The sequence below is a fragment of the Schistocerca cancellata genome, chromosome 6 (assembly GCF_023864275.1).
Source record: "Schistocerca cancellata isolate TAMUIC-IGC-003103 chromosome 6, iqSchCanc2.1, whole genome shotgun sequence".
NCBI classification, from domain to species: Eukaryota; Metazoa; Arthropoda; class Insecta; order Orthoptera; family Acrididae; genus Schistocerca; species Schistocerca cancellata.
Window position 1 is genome coordinate 70,947,382 of NC_064631.1, and position 20,472 is coordinate 70,967,853.

Sequence of the window (20,472 nt, forward strand, 5' to 3'; positions counted from 1 at the left end):
AAATATCAGGCGTCAAAGTGTTCGCAGCGTTAATGCGGAGGATGAACTTCATTGTTACATCCTGAAGAAACGATCGTTCCTTACTATTTACTCTTTTCATTGCTGAGTAAAGCTGCTCACAACAATACGTGCCAACATGCACATGATCTGAGTGGCATTGTTGTGAAGCTTGGGAAATGTTTTTTGCTGTAATGAACGATATCATCGTGACAGATCCGACGTGTTGTAGTACCTCTCTTTCAACAAAGTTGAACTTTGCAAATCAATAATCTCTAATTGAAGTGACAATGACAAGCATCGGGGGAAACTGAAAAACGAGTGCTCAACACCTTAAGTTCCATTTCCAAACTAGTGGGGTCTCGGAATCGTGTTTCAAACGACGTGATGAGCTGCTTTAACTTTGCTTGGTAATCGCCGAAAGTAGTACCTTCAGGTAATTTTAAAGAAGCAAGACGATTGAAGAACGTTAAATGTTCATTACTCATCTGCCTCTCAAATAAACGTAACTTTTCCATGAACGCTTTGATCTCGTCGTGCATGTCAACGATTAGCTGCCCTTTGCCCTGCAATGACAGATTTAATTTATTCAGATGCATAGTTATGTCAGATAGGAACGCCAGGTCAGATATCCATTTTATATCTTTCAGACAACGCATTTCTTCCCCTTTCATTTCGAGAAAATGGGATATTTCCTCACGAATGGCAAAGAAAACATCAAGAACTGTTCCCCGACTTAGCCAACGAACTGCACTGTGGTAAGGTATATCCCCATACTCCGCTTCCATATCTTTCAGGAATCATTTGAATTGGTGATGATTCATACCGTGACGCCGCACAAAATTCACGCATTTCACGACATCTTTCATTACGCCACCTAGCCCTACTGTTGCAGCCCACAGTGCCTCTTGGTGAATAAAACAATGAAGAGTCAAAATGTCTTTCCCGAATTCATCCCTGAGTTTATTTTTCAAACGAGAAGCAAATCCTTGGTGACGCCCAATCATTTGTGGTGCACCGTATGTCGCTACAGAATGGAGCTTATCCCACGGCAAATTCATATTGTCCACTGATTCACAAACAGCTTCAAAAATGTCACGTCCTGTTGCGGTGTCATCGAGTGGTACCACATCCAAGAGTTCTTCAGTTACTTTCAGCTCCATGTCGACACCACGCACAAAGACTGCAAGGTGAGCACAGTCCGATATGTCGGTGCTTTCGTCAAGCGCTAGCGAAAATTCAACAAAGCTCTCCGCCTTTTTCCTGATCTGTGTTTCATAATCCGCTGCCATGTCCAGGATTCGACGAGACATTGTCTGCTTCGACAGGCAAACCCCATGGATTGCCTGCACCTCCATTGGAAACAAACATTCTGCAACTGCTACCATGCACGATTTTACGAGTTGTCCCACCGAAAACGGCTTGCCGCTCGTCGCAATGATGTGAGCGACCCTGCAGCTTGCTCGAACTGCAGATTCAGTAGTGTTTTCTCCGTTCTCATTCACCTGAAAATTATACACGCATTACAGAACACGAACTATGTTGCATATTTTGATACTTTCCGTATTACGAAACCGTTTTTAAACTTACGTCTCCTGGTATGTCGTTATTAAGCCTGGCTACAAGTTCTCTGCGTGAAACGCCTTCTACCTGATCGTAGTGCGCTGCGTGAAGACGCGTACAATGTCGTTGTATATTGTACCTCTTCGCAGAATTAAATACTTTATGACATACAAGACACTGCCGACGACCATCCCTCTCAATGAATAGAAAGGTATCCTCCAATAGAAGTACAGGGCTCCCGCGGCTAGTCATAGCTGTCATTGAACACGGATTATTGCGTCAGTTGCGGCTGTATGCGGCCAGGGGGCAGTGAGTTCACTTTCCCCCTCCACGCGGGCTCCGAGCTGCCGCAGTGAGCGCTCCAGAGCGCTCCGGCTCCCTGGAGCTCGGTTGGAACAGCCTGCCTTTAGCTGTCTTGTGTTGCAGGCCAGCCGCAGGACACGCCGTGTGATGTCCAGCTTTCTGTGCACAACTGGGAGGCCTCTGGCAACAAACTACCACACTTCCACTGATTTTTCACCCAGTTGTTAATCTGTTATGTTACTTTATCTATCTCGGCCTTAAATTTTGCTGAGCAGCTGATAGGTGTCAGCCGCGGCTGGGCAAGCTCCTGTTATTTTTTCAGTACAGAATCATATCACGCGTAGTTAAGTTGATCTGATTCAGATTTGTTGCGTAATGAGAACATGGATGACTACGTGATTCACAAGTGCTTTAGTGAGCTCTACTTAATTTCCATTTTGTTAAACTTTATTTCGTTGCAACCATCTGAGCTAACATTTTTGCATATGAAAACGAACTCTGAGCTTTGTATCGCACCCCGGACTTGGCAGTTCACACAGGGGTAGAACGAGGATTTGATGAGAGGTTGCCAGTACGAGACCATCCCGAGAGGATATTGGGGGTATAGATTCGCACCTGGACTTATTCTTCGGCGAAACGTGGTCAATACAATATTGAAAAGTAGCCCATGCAGTACAAACGCCATACCCTATTAGCCAGGGGGAAAAGGAGAGTTAGTATCTAAGTTGAGAAGTTTGCTTCGCTGAAACATAGTCGAACGCTGGTTTCAAAATAAAAGTCAGATTTTTCGAGGGTATTTCTGGAAATGCAACAACTTCAAATTTTCCTGTCCTGCTTTCAACAGCAAGGAACAGTCTCTCCCAGTGTGAGAAATAGAGAATCCTGCAACTGCTACAGCGTAGTACTGCTCGTTGACTTCTTTGTGTTTACTACTTTGTGGGAGGTAATGTCCATTGCCAAATTTTGTAATTGGGACGACGTCTTGTGTCTGCCATACGATTGGTTATGGGAGACGGTGGTGAGCGCTGCTCGAGGATGAGATGGGAAACCACAGAGGGCGAAGAGAGAGCATTTCGTTCCTAGTGTTTGAGGAACATTGCTCATTCTCATCCTTGGTCTGGCGGAGTAAGCTTTATGACAGGCTGTAGTAGGTAAGCGCAAGCTTTCCAAGATTCAACTTTGGAATCAGACGTCCCGCACTGGGTTGTGCGGTGGACTTGGGCCCTGCGTTGATGGATCGCGGAGGCTCACGGCACGGCTGCTGGCCTACAGAAGGCACTCGCGTGTGTAGCTGCGGGCGCGGCGAACCACAGCTTTGCACCAACAGTGGTGAGGATGCAGTGCGATGCAGGAAATTGACACAGTAATGTGGAGTATTTTGGCTGGGAGTTCCAGTCATTAACGTGAGTTAAATCCGCGGGTATTCAAGTACTTATACACTGCGCAAAGTTCGGAGACGCTATAGGATTTTTTTCTCCATTTTCCCTCCTTCTGGGTAGCTGTTTCAGGTTATCACTCATGTTATTAACTGATGTCGAAGATAGCCGTGAAGCTTAATGACGCGAAATGCAGGATTTTTTTCTGTTCCCAACCATTTTCATAGCGGATTGGTCCTCTGCTACTGAAGTGAGTTTTCATTGCTAATTTTTTCGAAGTTTTTATCTTAATTTTACAGTGACTTCAACTGGTGGCGACCATGTTTCATTTTATTATTACACTTTTATTATTTCATTTTACAGTAGATTCGTTAATTTTAATTGTGTTTTAACAGAATAAATTGTGAGTTCTGCCAGATCCATGAATTTCATTTGGTAGTCAGATTAGAAATTTTTTATATCCATTCTAACACGTTCTTCCACCATAAGCCGGTGCTTACAGCCAAGAGTCAAACTTATATCCAGTAGGCCAACTGGCATTCCTTTACGTGCAACAGTTTTAGTTTCAAAGTAATTGCTTGTGTCACAGGAGCACTCTGTTGCATTTGAACGAGGTATAAGCAAAAGTTTACCATTTTCAGCCCAGGAATCACTCATAGAGATGCATTTTTGTTTTTACACGGGACTCCTCTTGAACTGTTTACGTGAAGGACATTGAATTTAACATTGTCAGGCAGAAGTAGTAGTTTTTGCAGGCGATACTGCTGTTACAATAAATTCCATTAGAGAGAAAACCCAAGAAATTATTATTGTTTTTAACAGAGTTCTTAGAAAATAGACACTCCTTAAATATGAGGAAACACTTTATATATTGGTCTGTACAACAAAACTAGTCTTACCAAAAACTGATGTAGTACATGAACAAGAGCCAGTGAACAGTGTAAAATTATCCAAATTTTTGGGTCGACATATTGATGGGAACTTGTTGCGTAAGAAGCGTATTACCGACCTGCTCGAACAATTACGTTCAGCTACTTTTGCTTTTCGTGTAATTGCTACTATCGGAAACAAACAAATCAACCCCCTAACAAATTTCACATACTTCCACTCATTAATGCCTTATGGAATAATTTTGTGGGGCAAGTGATCACATTGACATAAAAGCGAACTCTAAGAATAACATGTGATGTTCACCTGCAGCTACCTTCTACATATCGTTTCAGCGAATTATACATTTTACCTGCATGAGCTCAGAGCAAGCGAGAGAGAGAGAGAGAGAGAGGGAGAGAAAGAGAGAGAGAGACTGTTCTGGTATTATGAAATACCATTTACTTTTGTAGATGTATCTCCGAACTGAGTTCATTCTTAGCTCTCAGACACACTAAATCATAAACTTCAACTATTTGGCAATACGTATTAGACATTCTATTAATAAAAATGAAAAGACTTACTACCGAAACATACTTGAAAGAACAGTTGCACTTGGAGGATAATGGAAAGTAGACGAAAAATATGGAATACGGTTATAAAATTACAAGTACTGATGTAAATTTGGGAAAAAATGTATTTTATGTGCACAAAATACAATTCTGTAATTTCTGTTTAAACTCTTTAAAGAAGACAGAATACAGAACAAAAAAACAATTTGATTCGATAGGAAATCTAAGTTTATTAACTTCGAAAGAAATAACTGAAACAATTATTTGTTTATGTGGTAGAGATCATTCGTTTTACACTCATCTATATTCAAAAGTTACAAATAAAGTATTCGTTGTTGCCCAACACACCATTTTGCACTTCACAAGATACCACCAGAGCCAACTACATCCATAGCCAAAAGTCGAGCAACACATAACGATCTACTACTCCATCACTTAACAAATAGCATATTTTAATCGTTAGTGTACATTTGAAATAAATCACTGAATGTTTTTCAAAACTTACATCTAAGAATGTTGTCAAAGTATGAAAACAATCTTTCTGCGTTGTGACTCACCCGATCACTGGAGACGAACTGGATTCGATGCGGAGTATCACAGAAACATTTTGAAGGCATTGATGCGTTGCCCGCTTAAGAGAATCACTCGACTGATGAGAAATCACAGTACTCCACATTTCCCGAATGTTCCATGACACTCAAATTCATATATATCTTAGCTAATCCATCGCAGTTTTAGAATAATACTGATATCCATAATTACTACACTAGTAGAAAAAATTACCTTTGTTGCGTCAGCGGGTCAGAATGGAGTTTAGTATGCATAATCAAAAATTTGTCCAAAAATATAAAATGTCTGGCAGGTACCAAAGCAAGCTTTCAATGTAACCTAAAATCATGAATCTGGCCAATTTCATCTCTTCCATAGTCGAACTGAAATTAAAAATCGTGTAACCTGTAAGAAATTATTTTAATGCAATTATTTTAGTAGGTTTGAAAAATAATACGTTCATTTATACTGAAACCAGTTATGTGCAAATAACCTGTAACTGTTTCCACATCATTGCTATAAAAAGTCGTTCAATTGATGTATGGAATATACAAGTAACCAATGTTAGAAAACGGCTTACAGAAAAGAGATAATGAAAGAGCTAGGATACGCTGAGGCACAGGTTGAGTGCCCTAACTGAAATCGGTTTCCTTCCCGCAGTGCCCGCATCTCGTGGTCGTGCGGTAGCGTTCTCGCTTCCCACGCCCGGGTTCCCGGGTTCGATTCCCGGCGGGGTCAGGGATTTTCTCTGCCTCGTGATGGCTGGGTGTTGTGTGCTGTCCTTAGGTTAGTTAGGTTTAAGTAGTTCTAAGTTCTAGGGGACTGATGACCATAGATGTTAAGTCCCATAGTGCTCAGAGCCATTTGAACCATTTGAACCAAGCCTTCCCGCAGCGCTTACCGAACTATGTGAGTGAGTCTTAAAAGAGTCTGTGATGCAGCTGCGATTGGAGAGTGTTTGATGTCGTGTGATGATGAGAGCAGGGAGACGATAAAACCCACTGCCGGCAAACAGTCCACTCCTCTCCAACAACATCGAGAAAGGGGAGGCAGTGACCGAACTTAACGTCGCCGTGCTGTGAATGGATCGCTGTCACGTGATCTCACTCCACGAGAGACTGTTCAGAGGTTTTGCTTCTAAGCCAGGCCACTGCGCAACGCCTGCTGGTCAGGAACTTCATGCCACCTCCTCTACTCCCCTTGTCGGTCGAATATTGGCAGTGAAATTTTCTTCCACCTCCAGGATTCGATCCGGTTACCCCCCAATTCGGAAATGACTTTACGAAATATTACTGGCAATGCAGACGAGACCAGATGTCGATCCACCATGCCCCACAAATGCTTCTCCTCAACACTCAGCAGCGCTGTTAACTGTGCTCGAGTGGGAAAAGTCTAGGACAACGCCTAGGGTCATTGGGGGGGAGGCTGTTTATAGTGTGTAGAAACGTAAGGAGTGAAGACCCGAGAGAAAGTGTATGATCAGACAGTACGACCACGAGCCAGTCCCCTGAAACTGTCGTGTACAGACTGGGGTCCTCGCTCTTTCCATCCTCTGGCCAGGACAATAATGTGTGACATAGGCACGATGCCGATGAATTCATGTCTTTTATATCTCAACGGAACATGGGATTTGAATATTACCGTGATAAATCTGCGAACAGTGCGCACTCAGGACTGCATGGAGAACGATTATTTTCTTTTAGGAAGTGTTTATTTCTGTTAGTATGGGGAAGGATGGCAGTATGTGGGAGCATCAAGTTGTCCTTACCTGTGAATGGGGCAGCAGTATAGCTTTTGGGGTTTATTGTGTGTAAGACAATTTATCCACAGCTTTTTGAATCTAGAGAGAGGACAGTATGACGTGACTGCCTGTATAACATGTGAATAAAAATTCGTTTATGCGGGGTATTAATTCAGAATGTTCCGTTTTGACGTTACAGTATTGTACACACACAGTAGGGAAAACACTAAATATTTTACACCTTCTCTTTTTATTAGTATTATTTGTTACCAACAAAGACATCTCAGGCTTTGCTGTGGTCATTTTAATATGCGACTTTTCTGACTGGGAGACGTTGCTCATTCTATGGAGGAAAAATTTATTTTTGTGAAATCCACAGAAAACTCAAGTCAAACCAATTCATATCAAAGTCGGAACAGTATATTTCCGTCCTTACACCCACATTTGATACTTGCACAACATATGCAGACGAACACACAGCTCACGCTCTGTGAGGTTAGGAATTCTATAAAAATTTATTTTATTTAGCCTGATAAGGATTGTGCTACTAGAGCGAAGGGATGGAGGGGAGGGGGAGGGGGGGGGGGGGAGCGGCGTGCGGCAGGGAAACCCATGAAGCACGATGCTGCAAGGAAAAATTTTGCCTAATATACTCCTATGCGACTATCTGGACTACCCAGTTTCGTTTAACCGTCGTGAAATTTACTCTGTATTACATGTTGGCTTGCTGTTGAAAACGCCTCCCATCCGAGGGTTGCCCAGAAAATAATGCACCGCAATTTCTTTTTCTCATCCGAAAACAGTGTTATGACTGCTAAACGTTACTGTGCATTAGCTGAAGTCTTCTGAGTGAGCGCGTCCAGTTTCCGTCATTTCCGACAGATAGCGTAGCCGCAGAGAAGTTTCAGAATGGTGTCTGTAGATGATGTACGTTAAAAGCAGCGTGCCATCATTGAATTTCTTACTGCAGAGAAAGAAACTGTGAGGAATATTCATAAACGCTTGTGCAAAGTCTATGGAGCATCTGCTGTCGACAGAAGTACAGTTAGTCGCTGGGCACGGCGGATGAGATCATCAGAAGGCGGTTTGGCGGACCTCCACGATTTGTAGCGGTCGGGGAGACCATCCACGACTGTCACACCTGACACACCTTCAAACGTCCCCTTAGAAAAATTAATGAATTACTGTGCTGATAAACCTCTTACTTTATTTGATTTTCAAACAGCTGAGCAGAACTGAACGTACTCAGACATTTCTCTCTTTACTTATTCTGATCAACACTAAACTGACACACAATATTTTTAGCGCAACGCAATCTGACTTTGAAACATCCCTACAAAAGAATGGCCCTGACTAACAATAACCTATACCTTTCACAAATCACTTACCCCACAAAAATCTTCGTTACTCGAACTACTGCAATACAGCGAGCGCCAATACTGCCAGCTAAATAAAAGATTCTAACTACTGAAGGCACTAACTACTGACAGGCATAGTTAGCAAATGAAAGATTTTGAAAGAGAACAAACAATGTATTTACCTTAATAGTGTTCAAAAGTCATAATATATATATATAGCAGTTCATGACATCCAGTCTTACAAATTTACTGTCTCTGATGGACACACGTCCAGATCATCCGCTCTCAAAACTCCGCCATCTCTCTCCCCACATCCACCACTGCTGACGGCTCACATCCAACTGTGCAACGCTACGCGCTGTTAACACCCGACTGCCCACTACAATAGCGAATATTGCAACAATGCTAACCAGCCACAGACTGCACACAGCACAGCCAGTGGTTTTCACACAGAGCGCTACGTGGCGTTACCAATACAAAACTTACAACCTGACATAGCCCCCTCAGACTTTCACTTGTTTAGGCTATTGAGGGATGACATTCCTGGAAGACATTTTGAGGACGCTGAGGAGATGATTCACATAGTGAAGCACTGGCTGCACCACCAGGACAATGACTGGTACCGACAGGGCATACACGTCCTTGTCTCGAGCTGCAGGAATGCCATAGAATGGAATGGAGATTACGTGGAAAAACAGGGTGTATGGAAAAAACACCATTCCTTCATGTGTGTTGGTTGGCTCTGAGTACTATGAGACTTAACAGCTGAGGTCATCAGTCCCCAAGAACTTAGAACTACTTAAACCTAACTAACCTAAGGACATCACACACATCCATGCCCGAGGCAGGATTCGAACCTGCGACCGTAGCGGTCGCGCGGTCCCAGACTGTAGCGCCTAGGGCCCGCATCTCGTGGTCGTGCGGTAGCGTTCTCGCTTCCCACGCCCGGGTTCCCGGGTTCGATTCCCGGCGGGATCAGGGATTTTCTCTGCCTCGTGATGGCTGGGTGTTATGTGCTGTCCTTAGGTTAGTTAGGTTTAAGTAGTTCTAAGTTCGGGGGGACTGATGACCATAGATGTTAAGTCCCATAGTGCTCAGGGCCATTTTTTTGTTGCGCCTAGGACCGCTCGGCCACTCCGGCCGGCCCTTCATGTGTGTATTTCTCTGTATGTTCAATGAAGGATTGTTGAAGGAAAAAATGCGGTGCATTGCTTTCTGGCCAACCCTCATAAAAACAATGCAAAAAGCGTAATTTCAGCACTGTGCGGCAACACGTATAACCAGCAAGTAACATTCCACTCAAAGTGTACGGCTTCACCTGACATCTGTCACGATATTTTAATCGCGACTTTCGTCGGGCCGTACACTAGCACAGCTGACTGTTGTTCAGTTACTCTTGATTTTCTTCCGCTGCGCTCGATTGCCGGCTAAGAGAGGTCCGAGTATCCAGCGCAGACCGGCGTAGACGGACGCCAGCGCGAGCAGTACTGTGGCCAGAATGAGAGCGGCGACGTCTAGCAGCAGGTACTGGTACCACGCGAGGTCCACCGCGGCTGACCTGAGGTGCGGCGCCCCCCGGTGCCTGATGACGTACTCCACCCAGTACACCGCCTCCTCCAGCGGCGGCCGGGGGCGGTCCCGAAACACCTGCGACAGCTGCTTCATGCGCTTCCTGTAGCTGAAACAATGGAGATGGCAGCAAGGTGGTCACTGTGTACTCTGCGTAAGAGATGACGAAAATAACTAATGCGAATTGTGGCGTTGTACTGTGTACTGACAAAACTCTACCATCTGGTGAGCAAGATGTATGAGACAGGCGAAATACCCTCAGACTTCAAGAAGAATATAATAATCCCAATCCCAAAGAAAGCAGGTGTTGACAGCTGTGAAAATTACCGAACTACCAGTTTAATAAGTCACAGCTGCAAAATACTAACGCGAATTCTTTACAGACGAATGGAAAAACTGATAGAAGCCGACCTCGGGGAAGGTCAGTTTGGATTCCGCAGAAATGTTGGAACACGTGAGGCAATACTGACCCTATGACTTATCTTAGTGCTTCTTGTAGTGGACTGACAAGACAGCCAGTCCACAGTGACGGGTAACCGAAAGGCACGCGTTTACACACGCCGGCTGGCGTTAGGTCTGAAACAGGATACGTAATGAATGCTATAAAGAAAAGTACGTAGATGCTGGAATACTTAACTTTAATCCATCATTTGTATACAGCATTCTTGATGATACAATGAGACTCTCTCTAGAAATGGTTAATGGCGCCTTGCTAGGTCGTAGCCATGGACTTAGCTGAAGGCTATTCTAACTATCTCTCGGCAAATGAGAGAAAGGCTTCGTCAGTGTATCGCTAGCAAAGTCGTCGTACAACTGGGGCGAGTGCTAGTAAGTCTCTCAAGACCTGCTGTGTGGTGGCGCTCGGTCTGCAATTACTGACAGTGGCGACACGCGGGTCCGACATGTACTAATGGACCGCGGCCGATTTAAAGCTACCACCTAGCAAGTGTGGTGTCTGGCGGTGACACCACACTTCTCAGCACATTTACAGATTTCCCGAATATTTCGGCATGCGAACACATTCGCGCTTTTTTACATTGAGAGAGATAGATACAGTTGCTGTTGTGTAAGAGGCGGAAAAGTAATAAGCAGGCAGTGGTAGTGGTCTGGAAGGAGCTAAGGAGACAAGGGCAGTGTGAAAGAAAAAGAGACACAGCGGCAGTGACAGAACGGTGCTGGGAAAAGAGTGAAAAAGACAGCGCCAGTGGGAGAGCAAAAAGAGGAGGAAGTGGGAGAGAGACGGTGATAATGAGAGACGGCGTCTACGACAGTGATAACGAGCAAGAGGGAGATAGTGACTGTGAGAAGAGACAGCAGTAGTGGGAAGGAAGGAACGAGAAAGTAGCAGTAAGAGCGAGGAAGAGGGAGACACGGACAGCGACAGCACGCTGTCAGGACCAGAATAAAGGAAACTATGGATGTGAGACAGGAGACACTGACAGTTTGAGAGACAACGAGTTAGGCTAGATGATTGGTTGAGAACGGCAAGTGCGCGTGGGTGGGTTGACCGACTTACAGTGACTGACCGGCGGCTGTGAGCGAGCTGCAGGGATGTGAGGCTGTGAGAGTGAGAGGCAAGCTGTGTGTTAAAAAGAGCGGTAACGTCTCCGCATGCAAAATTTTTTAAAGGTGCACACTTCTCAGCCAGAGTATTTTAAGTAAATAGGAACATACTCGCTGTTTTTGTGCTCCGAAATGAGGATATTTCCGCTGCTAGCAATATGAATGGACAGCTTACCAGCTCTGTTATACAAGTTTTTTTTGAAAAAGGTAGATAAAGCATTGCTGTCTCCAGGATTCGAACGCGGACTCTGTGGACTAACTCAGGATCCTATGGCTATCTTACCATCGTTGCCAACAAAAATTCGGTTCAAAACCAATAAAATTCAGGAAAATAACACCGTGTGGGATTCGAATGCAGTACCTACAAGGCACATTACAGATGTGAAAACACTTAAGCTATCTGCTCTCCATCGTTGCAAAGGAAGAAAAATTTAATTAACAGAGATGAAAACTTACGAAATTTACACTGACGGAGTTACAACCTGATATGATCGGTGCAAAGACATAGAATTGTTAGAAAAGAAAACACTTGATAAGAAATACATCTGCATTATATATAACCTCTACTACAATCAAACCGCAACCGTGAAGGTAGAAAATGAGTTATCGAATGATATAGAAATAAAGAGGGGTGTGAGACAAGGTTGCGTTCTCTCACCCTTATTGTTTAATATGTATTCAGAAGAAATATTCCAGGCAGCTCTATCAGATGAAATAGCTGGCATTAAAGTGAATGGGCTAAACATTAACAATGTTAGGTTTGCTGATGACACTGCACTACTAGCTGGAAACCTCAAAGATCTACAATTACTTCTTGACAAAGTCGCAGAAAAAAGTGAAGAATTTGGCTTGACTCTTAACGTAAGCAAGACTAAGTTCATGGTGATATCTAAAACACACCGACAAGAAAATCTTACAATCAATAGGGAAAGAGTCGATCAAGTACGTAAATTTAAATATCTCGGAACAATTGTAAATGAGGAGATTGAAAGCTCAGAAGAAATTAAATCGAGAATAGGACAGGCCAGAAGTATCTTTAATAAGATGAAAAATGCATTCTGTTCGAGAGACATTTGTTTAAACACAAAAATGAGGTTGCAAAGATGCTATGTATTCTCAAAATTATTATACGGAATGGAAGCGTGGACATTGAAAAAGAAGGACATGAACAGTTTAGAAGCTTTTGAAATGTGGGCATATAGAAGAATACTTAGAATTAGTTGGGTGTCGAGGATTACTAATCAAGATGTCCTAAGAAGAATGGGAAAGGAAAAAGAATTAATTAAAACTATTAAAGTAAGGAAGCTACAATATTTAGGCCATGTTATTAGGGGAGTAAATTACAAAATATTGCAAATAATACTAGAAGGGAAAATTTGTGGGAAGAGAACGAGGGGTAGAAGACGGACATCCTGGATTGACAATTTAAAAAATTGGTACAACTGCTCAACGTCAGAACTCCTTAGATCAGCCAAATCAAGATCAGAAATTGCCATGATGACAGCCAACCTTCTTAGAGGAGACGGCACATGAAGAAGAAGAAAGACATGCGGACACTTGGTCTACATTCACCTATCTCGAATTTGTTAAGGGGAGGAAGTGTACCCAGCGTTTGCTGCGTCTCGGTCCCAGGACATTCAGGGGATGATTTTACCTTGTTTTAGCCCCTACTACCACCTCTGGAAGTTGCCTATCAAACAATCTTAGCAACAACAGTACCAGTTTATGTAGTCCATTGTCCGAGATATCAGAAAGGTTTTCACTTATAACTATCGACTCTTTCGTTTCCTGTACAGCGACTCTTACCTGAAACTGATGCATTTATCCTTCACCATCATCCTAGAAAGTTTGTAACGTCATCACGGAATCATCATGTGTGCATACACTACTGGCCATTCAAATTGCTACACCACGAATATGCCGTGCTACTGACGCGAAACTTAACCGACAGCAAGAAGATGCTGTGATATGCAAATAATTAGCTTTTCAGAGCATTCACACAAGGTTGGCGCCGGTGGCGACACCTACAACGTGCTGACATGAGGAAAGTTTCCAACAGATCTCTCATACACAAACAACAGTTGACCTGCGTTGCCTGGTGAAACGTTTTGATGCCTCGTGTAAGGAGGAGAAATGCGTACCATCACGATTCCGGTAAAGGTCGGATTTTAGGCTATCACGATTGCCGTTTATCGTATCGCGGCATTGCTGCTCACGTTGGTCGAGATCCAATGACTGTTAGCAGAATATCGAATCGGTGGGTTCAGGAGGGTAATACGGAACGCCGTGCTGGATCCCAACGGTGTCGTATCACTAGCAGTCGAGATGACAGGCATCTCATCCACATGGCCGTAACGGATCGTGCAGCCACGTCTCGATCCCTGAGTCAACAGATGGGGACGTTTGCAAGACAACAACCATCTCCACTAACAGTTCGACGATGTTTGCAGCAGCATGGACTATCAGCTCGGAGACCATGGCTGCGGTTACCCTTGACGCTGCATCACAGACAGGAACGCCTCCGATGGTGTACTGAACGACGAACCTGTGTGCACGAATGGCAAAACGTCATTTTTTTCGGATGAATCCAGGTTTGGTTTACAGAATCATGCTGGTCGCATCCGTGTTTGGCGACATCGTGGTGAACGAACATTGGAAGCGTGTATTCGTCATCGCCATACTGGCGTATCACCCAGCGTGATGGTATGGGGTGCCATTGGTTACACGTCTCGGTCACCTCTTGTTCGCATTGACGGCAGTTTGAACAGTGGACGTTACATTTCAGATGTGTTACGACCCGTGGCTCTATCCTTCATTCGATCCCTGCGAAACCGTACATTTTAGCAGGATAATGCACGACCGCATGTTGCAAGTCCTGTACAGGCCTTTCTGGATACAGAAAATGTACGACTGCTGCCCTGGCCAGCACATTCACCAGATATCTCACCAACTGAAAACGTCTGGTGGCCGAGCAACTGGCTCGTCACAATACGCCAGTCACTACTCCTGATGAACTGTGGTATCGTGTTGAAGCTGCATGGGCAGCTGTACCTGTACACGCCATCCAAGCTCTGTTCGACTCAATGCCCAGGCGTATCAAGGCCGTTATTACTGGGTACTGATTTCTCAGGATCTATGCACCCAAATTGCATGAAAATGTAATCACATGTCAGTTCTAGTATAATACACTCCTGGAAATGGAAAAAACAACACATTGACACCGGTGTGTCAGACCCACCATACTTGCTCCGGACACTGCGAGAGGGCTGTACAAGCAATGATCACACGCACGGCACAGCGGACACACCAGGAACCGCGGTGTTGGCCGTCGAATGGCGCTAGCTGCGCAGCATTTGTGCACCGCCGTCGTCAGTGTCAGCCAGTTTGCCGTGGCATACGGAGCTCCATCGCAGTCTTTAACACTGGTAGCATGCCGCGACAGCGTGGACGTGAACCGTATGTGCAGTTGACGGACTTTGAGCGAGGGCGTATAGTGGGCATGCGGGAGGCCGGGTGGACGTACCGCCGAATTGCTCAACACGTGGGGCGTGAGGTCTCCACAGTACATCGATGTTGTCGCCAGTGGTCGGCGGAAGGTGCACGTGCCCGTCGACCTGGGACCGGACCGCAGCGACGCACGGATGCACGCCAAGACCGTAGGATCCTACGCAGTGCCGTAGGGGACCGCACCGCCACTTCCCAGCAAATTAGGGACACTGTTGCTCCTGGGGTATCGGCGAGGACCATTCGCAACCGTCTCCATGTAGCTGGGCTACGGTCCCGCACACCGTTAGGCCGTCTTCCGCTCACGCCCCAACATCGTGCAGCCCGCCTCCAGTGGTGTCGCGACAGGCGTGAATGGAGGGACGGATGGAGACGTGTCGTCTTCAGCGATGAGAGTCGCTTCTGCCTTGGTGCCAATGATGGTCGTATGCGTGTTTGGCGCCGTGCAGGTGAGCGCCACAATCAGGACTGCATACGACCGAGGCACACAGGGCCAACACCCGGCATCATGGTGTGGGGAGCGATCTCCTACACTGGCCGTACACTACTGGTGATCGTCGAGGGGACACTGAATAGTGCACGGTACATCCAAACCGTCATCGAACCCATCGTTCTACCATTCCTAGACCGGCAAGGGAACTTGCTGTTCCAACAGGACAATGCACGTCCGCATGTATCCCGTGCCACCCAACGTGCTCTAGAATGTGTAAGTCAACTACCCTGGCGAGCAAGATCTCCGGATCTGTCCCATTGAGCATGTTTGGGATTGGATGAAGCGTCGTCTCACGCGGTCTGCACGTCCAGCACGAACGCTGGTCCAACTGAGGCGCCAGGTGGAAATGGCATGGCAAGCCATTCCACAGGACTACATCCAGCATCTCTACGATCGTCTCCATGGGAGAACAGCAGCCTGCATTGCTGCGAAAGGTGGATATACACTGTACTAGTGCCGACATTGTGCATGCTCTGTTGCCTGTGTCTATGTGCCTGTGGTTCTGTCAGTGTGATCATGTGATGTATCTGACCCCAGGAATGTGTCAATAAAGTTTCCCCTTCCTGGGACAATGAATTCACGGTGTTCTTATTTCAATTTCCAGGAGTGTATGTTTGTCCAATGAATACCCGTTTATCATCTGCAATTCTTCTTGGTGTAGTAATTTTAATGGCCAGTAGCGTACATACATTTACAGGAGCCGTCGCCTAAAACTTTGATTGTCTATAACGTCGTTGGATATCGTTTGAAGACATTGGTTCCTCCTAGAAGCGTGTAACATGAACTGTGCTACGGCATAAAGTCAAGCGCCAGCACGCCAGCTAGGACCGAAATAGAAGAGAGGCTGTGAGAAGAATCCAACCAATCGGACGCTCACTGACCTCCTTGGCAGGACGACAACACGAGAGCAGTAGCCCAGCAGCCCCTTTGCGAAGAAGACTGGTGGGGCATCTCCAAGATTAGGGACTTGGATAGCAGCGTCAACGTTAGGCACTTCGATAGCAGTTCAGGAAAGACTTTTGTCTGTTAGAGATCAGTAGTCACTGCAAAGACTGATTATTTCGTATGTCGCCCTTTGCTTGCGACACATCTTCATAATTGCCAAAGTTAAGTATTGTATTTGATCAATTGTAATATATCTCATTAATACAAATGGTTTGATTGTTTGTCTAGCGACCGAGTAGGATCCTAGAGACAGTAAGTTGTGAAACACAATGTATATTATAATCAGTATTGTTCCCATTCCGAACATTAGGGTTGTCACGAAGTGTCTTAAACATTTGTCGATTTCATCCCCTTAAGAATCACACTCTGAATTATTACGATACACTGATTTCACTCACAAATCTTGTGCATACTCTTCTTGTATCAAATTTCGTTCACAATCAAACGTCAAGGTGGCGCCACGGGTGCTCATTGTGATTTCACTTTGTGCCATCGACCAACATGTCAAGGGCATTGTGCGCACTTGGGCACGGTCAGCTGGCACACTGTGAGAGTTAGAGGGACACTACACAGTTGCTCGTGGTGCACTCGCCTGGTCTCTTTCGTGAGCCTGTCAAGACATTCATGCACAATGTGCTCGTTATGGTGTTGCACGGTCAGGATCAAGACAACATCATTGCTACTTATACTGCGCTAAGCTGGTGTCATTGATAAACTTGTCTGGAGTGTCAGTGTTTGTTCGGTCTGCTGTTGCAAGCTTAGTGCAAGGCAACACTGCAGCTGCTCCTGGCGTGGTCACCTGGTGTCATAGATGAGTCCGTCAAGAGTGTCATGTTCACTCCACTTGGTCATCTCTCGCAAGGTCAGGGCAAGGCTACGCTACAGCTGCTCATGGCGTGCTCGTCTGATGTCATAGACGAGTCTGTCATTGGAGTCATGTTCACTCTACTTGGTCAGCTGTCACAAGGTCAGGGCAGGGCGATGCCATGGCTGGTCATGGCGTGCTCACCTGGTGTCAGTTACAAGCCTGTCAAGGGCGTCATGTTCATTCTGTTTGGTCAGCTGTGACAAGGTCACGCCGAGGCGATGCCGCGGCTGCTCATGGCATGCTCACCAGATGTCATTGCCGAGTCTGTGATTAGTGTCACATTCACTCTGCTTGATCATCTCTCACAAGGTCACGGCAAGGCTATGCTACAGGTGCTCAAGGCGTGCTCGTCTGATGTCACTCGCTGTTCCGTCCCCCTGCAGGCCATTACGTCTTTCGTGACTCGGAAGGTCATGCGTTGGTGGGAGGCTCAGTGGCTGGACGTGAGGGATAGTAAGTTGCGAGCGGTGAAGAAGGATTCTGTCCGACCGTGGCTCACCTCCTTCCGACAACGACGCGCTGAGGAAGTAGCCCTTACACGGCTTCGAATAGGACATTGTCCTTTGACACATGGTTTTCTGTTACGTCGTGAGGAGCCACCAACGTGTGAGACATGTGGGACACAGCTGTCGATACGACATATTTTAACTGAGTGTGTTTTATATGCGGGTTTGAGGGAAGATTTCAGTTTCCCACCAGACCTACCCTCTCTTTTAACTAATAATGAGGCGAGTGTCGCTAGAGTTTTACGTTTTTGTGTGATGTCAGGCCTGCTTTCCAAAATATTGGAATTGAAGTCTTAATGTGCTGTCCAGTGGTTTGGTCACCCATTATTTGTAAGTGGTTACTCAGCAACCGTTAATTATTTTTACCTGTTTGTACTGCTATTTTATTTTTAGTTTTATCTCCCTGTTTAGATGTGCTGTGTCCAACGTTGCCATTTGAACGATCCCAATTCCCTCACCATTTGGCTCTGAATTGAACTTTTGGGAACGGGCGCTGATAACCTCGCTGTTGTGCGCCCTAAAACACTAATCATCATCATCATCATCATAGACGAGTCTGTCATTGGAGTCATATTCTCTCTGCTTGGTCAGCTGTCAGAAGGTCAGGGGAAGGCGATGCCGCGATTGCTCTCGGCGTGCTCACCTGGTGTCGTTGACGAGCCTGTCCAGGGCATCACGCACATTGTGCTCAGTTAGCTGACGCACGGTCAAAGTCAGGGCGACGCCGCGGCTGCTCAGGGATGCGGCGTTGTGCGGCTGGTCGCCTAGGACGGGCACCACCAGCATGGGCACCCCTGCCGCAACCGCCTCCTGCAGGCCCAGCATCCCGCCGTGTGTGATGAACGCCACGGTCTTGGGGTGGTCTGCCACAAACACAAAATCGCACGCCGTCAGCACTCACTCCTGACACAACGGTGTCGAATGCCTGTAATACGGACAGCAATATTCCAACACCACATTCTAATCTATAGTGGGTACAGATACCTCTATCGTAATGGACATAGCAAGTAGGAATAAAGACACAGAATAGTTCAGAGTTTGCGTCACGTACAATGATTTGTCCTTATGTTTTATCACGTGCTGTAATTTTAACACTGCTATTCTCAGCTCACATTTTACGTATTCTGTACCATTATACACTCCTGGAAATTGAAATAAGAACACCGTGAATTCATTGTCCCAGGAAGGGGAAACTTTATTGACACATTCCTGGGGTCAGATACATCACATGATCACACTGACAGAACCACAGGCACATAGACACAGGCAACAGAGCATGCACAATGTCGGCACTAGTACAGTGTATATCCACCTTTCGCAGCAATGCAGGCTGCTATTCTCCCATGGAGACGATCGTAGAGATTCTGGATGTAGTCCTGTGGAACGGCTTGCCATGCCATTTCCACCTGGCGCCTCAGTTGGACCAGCGTTCGTGCTGGACGTGCAGACCGCGTGAGACGACGCTTCATCCAGTCCCAAACATGCTCAATGGGGGACAGATCCGGAGATCTTGCTGGCCAGGGTAGTTGACTTACACCTTCTAGAGCACGTTGGGTGGCACGGGATACATGCGGACGTGCATTGTCCTGTTGGAACAGCAAGTTCCCTTGCCGGTCTAGGAATGGTAGAACGATGGGTTCGATGACGGTTTGGATGTACCGTGCACTATTCAGTGTCCCCTCGACGATCACCAGTGGTGTACGGCCAGTGTAGGAGATCGCTCCCCACACCATGATGCCGGGTGTTGGCCCTGTGTGCCTCGGTCGTATGCAGTCCTGATTGTGGCGCTCACCTGCACGGCGCCAAACACGCATACTACCATCCTTGGCACCAAGGCAGAAGCGACTCTCATCGCTGAAGACGACACGTCTCCATTCGTCCCTCCATTCACGCCTGTCGCGACACCACTGGAGGCGGGCTGCACGATGTTGGGGCGTGAGCGGAAGACAGCCTAACGGTGTGCGGGACCGTAGCCCAGCTTCATGGAGACGGTTGCGAATGGTCCTCGCCGATACTCCAGGAGCAACAGTGTCCCTAATTTGCTGGGAAGTGGCGGTGCGGTCCCCTACGGCACTGCGTAGGATCCTACGGTCTTGGCGTGCATCCGTGCGTCGCTGCGGTCCGGTCCCAGGTCGACGGGCACGTGCACCTTCCGCCGACCACTGGCGACAACATCGATGTAGTGTGGAGACCTCACGCCCCACGTGTTGAGCAATTCGGCGGTACGCCCACCCGGCCTCCCGCATGCCCACTATACGCCCTCGCTCAAAGTCCGTCAACTGCACATACGGTTCACGTCCACGCTGTCGCGGCATGCTACCAGTGTTAAAGACTGCGATGGAGCTCCGTATGCCACGGCAAACTGGCTGACACTGACGGCGGCGGTGCACAAATGCTGCGCAGCTAGCGCCATTCGACGGCCAACACCGCGGTTCCTGGTGTGTCCGCTGTGCCGTGCGTGTGATCATTGCTTGTACAGCCCTCTCGCAGTGTCCGGAGCAAGTATGGTGGGTCTGACACACCGGTGTCAATGTGTTCTTTTTTCCATTTCCAGGAGTGTATTAACAAAGACCGATCTTAAAATTATTATTAATTATCGAAACTAGGGCTCAAATAAAATATAAAAAATATTTGCGATCGAAGTATGATACAAATTATACAATTTTATGCATATGGATTACTGTACGTCCTTGGGACC

General features: G+C 46.3%; 1 protein-coding gene across 1 annotated transcript in view; it reads right to left on the bottom strand.

Annotated features, from left to right (window-relative positions):
* Positions 1-9,441: 9,441 nt before the first annotated feature.
* The window catches only part of LOC126191091 (UDP-glucosyltransferase 2-like), a 72,274-nt gene continuing 61,243 nt past the window's right edge, over positions 9,442-20,472 (bottom strand). The window contains exons 5-6 of the mRNA XM_049931818.1: positions 18,418-18,637; positions 9,442-10,004 (exon numbers count right to left, since the gene is read on the bottom strand). Coding sequence (XP_049787775.1) covers positions 9,713-10,004; positions 18,418-18,637 — 512 coding nt within the window. The 3' untranslated portion in view covers positions 9,442-9,712. The remainder of the gene's footprint in view (positions 10,005-18,417; positions 18,638-20,472) is intronic.